The following is a 5,776-nucleotide window of genomic DNA, read 5'->3' as shown; positions in this document are numbered from 1 at the left end:
AAACACACACACACACACACACACACACACACACACACACACACTGTGGAGTCTGTTTGAAGAGGAACTCCCCACACAGTCTGCAGCGTGACCACACGCCATGATTAGACCGTCTACAACACCAACCGCTCTCCTTGGTCATGGACTCAGTCCGGGCTCTGACACAGTCTGTGGTGTCTGTTTCAAGGTTTGCATAAGTCAGATTCAAGGCGACCTTACATCACAGTTTAAGACATTTCAAGGAAGCCTAAGGCTGTTTCAAGGCTTCTTTCCATGTTTTAAGGCCCTCCTTGCAGGTATTTCCAGGTGCTCTTCACAGCTGTTTGAAGGTGCCTTGCTCTCCCTTCAGTGTGGGTGTAAAGGAACCTTCATGGTGTATTCTTACATCTATTTCTAATCACAGACAGTCATGGTTGCAAATCCAGCGGCTCACGCCTCCATGTTGCATTCGAGCTGCATTCATTGGATGAATGTTGAACGAGACGTGGAACATATCCAGGCTTAAATATCCAGGGTTGTGATTCACGTTTCCTCATCCTGAGATCTTCCTCAGAGTCGGTGAGGACAGGTCGACATGAATCGGCATGTTGGCTGTTTGACCTTAATCCACCTTCTTTCATAAAACTGACTCTACGAGGAAGTCCACCAACTTCTGCCGACTGAGGCGGACAAAAGGAGAAGAGACATTTAAAGTGGGGGTCATTAAATGTCAGAGGAACAGATCCTCCTTAAAGCCTGCTGACACACACACACGTCTGATCCCTCCACATCAGACCATCAGATCAGATTCTTATCAATGAAACTGCATTTCTCCATATTCAAAGGCTTCGTGCTGCACAGTGTAAATATAAATATACATGCTGCATGCTGGTTGTAACGGTTGAGATTATGGTGTCGCTTAGTGGCGACGTCATCAAGCAGCGCCTGTGCTTCCTGCTCCTCGTGGAACGATGTGCACGCTACGCTGGTCGGACGTATTTTGTTTCGCTCCTGTTTTCTTTACTTCATAGAACAACAGTGAAGGTCAAACATGGCGCTATTGTGTTCATGTATGAAACGATAGTAGCCGTACAACCGGGCTTCATAAGGTTGGAGTGTTTATTTAATAAATGACGAGCATTGAAATCCTCCTATCCTCCACTCTCCACGGCCTTAACACAGCGACGGACCCGAGACCATCACATGGTCACAAGTGGATGACTCAGGGTCATAACAGAGACGGTGACACATGACAAAAACAACAAGGTGGTTTACGTTGTTCAGTGACACAGACATGTGACCTCACCAACACAACAACACTGTTTGTGAACAGTATGAGCACATGCTGCGTAACACACACACTGACACACACACACGCTGACACACACGCTGACACACACACACGCTGACACACACGCTAAGACACACACACACGCCTAACGCTGCAGTGACTCATCTCCATCAATCCCTGCTGCGTCTCTCTTTCCCACACAGCCAGCAAAACTTCTCTCATAGACTCCATCAGTATGAACTCATCCATTCACACACTGACGGTAGAGGCTGCTGCAGAGTAAAGAGTCCATCAGTATGAACTCATCCATTCACACACTGATGGTAGAGGCTGCTGCAGAGTAAAGAGTCCATCAGTATGAACTCATCCATTCATACACATTCACACACTGATGGTAGAGGCTGCTGCAGAGTAAAGAGTCCATCAGTATTAACTCATCCATTCATACACATTCACACACTGATGGTAGAGGCTGCTGCAGAGTAAAGAGTCCATCAGTATTAACTCATCCATTCACACACACTCACACACTGATGGTAGAGGCTGCTGCAGAGTAAAGAGTCCATCAGTATTAACTGATTCATACACATTCACACACTGATGGTAGAGGCTGCTGCAGAGTAAAGAGTCCATCAGTATTAACTGATTCATACACATTCACACACTGATGGTAGAGGCTGCTGCAGAGGAAAGAGTCCATCAGTATTAACTCATCCATTCATACACATTCACACACTGATGGTAGAGGCTGCTGCAGAGTAAAGAGTCCATCAGTATTAACTGATTCATACACATTCACACACTGATGGTAGAGGCTGCTGCAGAGTAAAGAGTCCATCAGTATTAACTGATTCATACACATTCACACACTGATGGTAGAGGCTGCTGCAGAGTATAGAGTCCATCAGTATTAACTCATCCATTCATACACATTCACACACTGATGGTAGAGGCTGCTGCAGAGTAAAGAGTCCATCAGTATGAACTCATCCATTCATACACATTCACACACTGATGGTAGAGGCTGCAGTCTTTTATATAAAGACCTTGCATGCGTTTCCATTCGACCACTTGTGATGCATCACGTGAGAGAAACACCTTGATGTTTGATTAAAGGTCAGTGAAGGTCAAAGCAATGACTTGATGTGATGTGTGTTATGTCTCTCCTGTTTGTGTTTCTTCACACAGAAAAGACTTGAATAATCAGATTTGTGATTCTTTATTGAAGCAGCCACATGTGATCCACCTTCACTCACAAACATGCCTTTCTGTACAAAAACATCGAAACTTCATAAATTACAAAAAAAATAAATTAAGACTTCAGCGCTCAGGCAGAGGAAGCAACATCCCAACACAACGACTTTTGTGTGTTCCTCACACACGTTAAGCTGCAGACACGAAGGAGCATCCTGACAGCAGTTTGGTCTGTAAAGAAGAAAGTGACAGGAGACGCTGGGACAGTGAGGAGACGTGTTGGACATTCAAACACAGGAGACTCTTCCTGAACATGCACGCCGCTCTGCACACTTCATAATAAGGCAGGACTGCAGGTTGGTTTAGAGAAGAGGAGAGAAAGGAAGGCACTCTGAGAAAGGAGGAGGAGTCTAACCTGGAGGATTCCTGATAAAAGGAATGACCTCCTTCCTGCCTCGGCTTTATTTCAAGCTTCAACTGCTTCAACTACGAAAGGCGCGCCCCCCTGCTGGTTCCGACCGCACAGCTGGGCCACATGAGCGTCGATCCTGCTCAGCTTTTGCTGCAGGCGCTCTCTGGCGCCGACCGCTCCCGTTTTCATCAGGATGTCAGGAAGCTGGCGGATCTGCGCCGCCGTGGCCGTGGCGACCCAGGCGTTGATCCGCTTGTGGAGGTCTGACGCGTGCATTTCAGAGAGTCCTTCGTGCTTTCTACCGTCCTCGGACGGGAGCTTGCGCAGGATGTGGCGCAGCCTCCTGACCATCATTCTGTGGTGGACGAAGAAAGACGGGAGGATTTCTTTGAGGTAGTCCGCTCCGTCTGCAGGAAGTGAAGGAAGAAGGTTAATGATCGACCACGCTGCATATTGTGATGAAGACTTCGCTTCTGATCGGTTGTCAGAGTTTAATCTACTGCGTTTCATGTCGAGTAAAAATCCCAGCATGCATTGCTTCTTTGGAAAACTGGTTGAAGTATTTTAAGTTTGAGTCGACATAAAAACACAACCCAGCACCGTTCTCCTCCCACCTGGAGCAATCTGTGATCTTACCTTTCAAAGCCGACGCGCTGCAGCTCATGCACACGCTGTCGTGCCACGTGGACCCCCTCAACGCCACCTGCAGCCCCGCGGCGCCGCAGCTTGTGTGCTGCGTGCAGTTCTTCAGAGCAGAGACGGTGTTGGAGAACGTACCGTTGGGACAAACTCGGCATGTTGTGTCCTCATCGGCTGTACCTGCAGGAGCAACAACAGATCAGCTGATCAGTGACCTCAGTGACCTCAGTGACCTCAGTGACCTCAGGTGGGTCACACTTTGATTCTAAACCAACACAACCTCTTCTCTAGTAAATATTAATGAATAAAGACGTTATCACACGTGTTCAGTTTTCAAAGATCATGGTAAAGATTTGTATGGATTGTAAATGCAGTGACCTCGGTGGGCCTCTGGGGGGCAGTACTCTTCAGGCTGAAAGCCTTTCACTCTGCTTTCATTAGTTCGGACTTTGTCAGCTGTTTTTAAATCCCTTTATATTAAAAAACACAGGAGTCCCTGAGGATGAACCAAACTCCTCCCACATGGCATTATGGGAAATAGAGTCTTTGTAGTGATGCTGACTTCTGTCCCATCTACATTCCTTAAACATGTCATCAGAGCATCACATGACTTCTCTGCTGTCTGTGCATGTTCTAACCAGTTCGGTTCTATAATTAGAGATAATAATCACAGTCACTGACAGTGTGCTGTACAGTGTGTGACTTCTTTTAACTGCTGATGCAGTGTGTGCAGCCTGACTGACTGAAGCTCTCACAGGACAGAGAACAGTGAAGGCACCATGAAGTGTGTCCATCACAGCTTGCTGTAGCTGTCAGCGCTGACTGCAGCAGAGAACCTCAGCACGGTGACACCCCGGCACCTCTCACCTGGTTCAGAATGTCTTCCTCTAAATGTGTCAGCCTACCTTGAGTCAGCACTTCATGCCCGGACGGGCACTCGCTGTGGCGCAGGCACGCGTCGTACTTCTTCTTGTAGTAGTATCCCTGAAGGCACTCACACTGACAGTCTCTGTCCGCACTGCACTCCGTCTTCACCACCTGGTTGTGTCCGCACACCCCGCAGCGCAGACACTTTCCTATGTAGTTCCACAGCTCCGTGAACGAGCCTGTCGGGCACGGCGAGCACTCGCTCTTGCGCGTCTCCGTGCAGCGCGCGCGCAGGTAGGACCCCGGGGGGCACCGATCACATTCCAGCGATCTGCCGGTGGTCGGGTCCGTGTCTCTGAAGGTCAGAGGCCCGGCCTCGCCGAGGACCAGAGGCAGGAGCAGCACCGGGAAGACGAGCAATGTCTTCCTGAATGTCCTCAACATCTGGAGAGAGGAAGGAGGAAGAGAGGATCAGGTAACACATGAAAATACAGCAGCAATGAACGAGATAACTAATCATGAAAATAATGTCATAAAAAGGAGACATCAGTCACAAAGAATCCAATAAAATGAGCGCGTGCTCCTGAAAACGGATCATTTCTATCGACTCTCTGCGTCAATTTAAAACACCTGTTTCCCGCTTCTCCCTCAAAATATCCATCAAATCCTCAACTGTAAGAACACCTTGAGATCTATGGAGACTATTAGTCTTTGATTTATTTCATTACCCTCTCAACAGGTCCTTGAATATTAGAATAACACCTGAAACAAAGGTAACACAGAGTGCCATCGTAACATCTGAAAAATAAAGAATCTCCTCAAAGTGTCCTCAGCCTGCACAGTCTGAATCAGCTGAGAGTGCGCGCGCTCTCCGTGTCTCCTACCTCTTAGTGTGTGTGTGTGTGTGTGTGTGAGGATGAGCCGGAGAGGTCTGTCCGCCAGTCAGGAGGAGCGTGGAGTTCTCGCGTCCTCCGAGGCTCTATTTATGTCCTGACACTCCTCATCCATGCAGAAAAAAAACAAGCAGATGTAAATAGTTCCCAGGAATGTTTTGCGTCCCGCTAATGACGTCATCACAAATAAGTGAACTCATCATCATCACAGAATTTCTGCTGAGTCATGTTCAACTAATGTGTTAATTCAAATCAATGAATGTGTTTCAGTCGTTTATCGAAGAGAAATCCATATTTCTATATTTGTATTAATTATAATTAACATTAAAGGACCAATCAGAGAGCTGCTCTCCTCCTCTGTGATCAATCAGCCAATCAGAGAGCTGCTCTCTTCCTGTGTGATCATGAAGGAAACCTGCTGTGTTGAAGCTTCTCTGACAACAATGCAGCAGCCAGTATGTCCTCCTTCTAACTTTAGATTCTGCTCCTGAATGCTCTGGA

General features: G+C 47.4%; 1 protein-coding gene across 1 annotated transcript; it reads right to left on the bottom strand.

The window, feature by feature from the left end:
- Positions 1-2,745: 2,745 nt before the first annotated feature.
- LOC306839872 (tumor necrosis factor receptor superfamily member 6B-like) lies at positions 2,746-4,826 on the bottom strand (the record flags this gene model as incomplete). The annotated part of the gene is made up of 3 exons (XM_079368816.1): positions 2,746-3,283; positions 3,513-3,695; positions 4,421-4,826. The coding sequence occupies 3 exons, from the start codon at positions 4,824-4,826 to the stop codon at positions 2,931-2,933; spliced, it is 942 nt and encodes a 313-aa protein (XP_079224942.1). The 3' UTR covers positions 2,746-2,930.
- Between the last annotated feature and the right edge of the window lie 950 nt (positions 4,827-5,776).

Source organism: Symphodus melops (genome assembly GCF_947650265.1).
Source record: "Symphodus melops genome assembly, chromosome: 18".
Taxonomy (NCBI): Eukaryota; Metazoa; Chordata; class Actinopteri; order Labriformes; family Labridae; genus Symphodus; species Symphodus melops.
The sequence above is the reverse complement of the archived record's forward strand: the minus strand, read 5'-3'. Positions and strand labels throughout refer to the sequence as shown.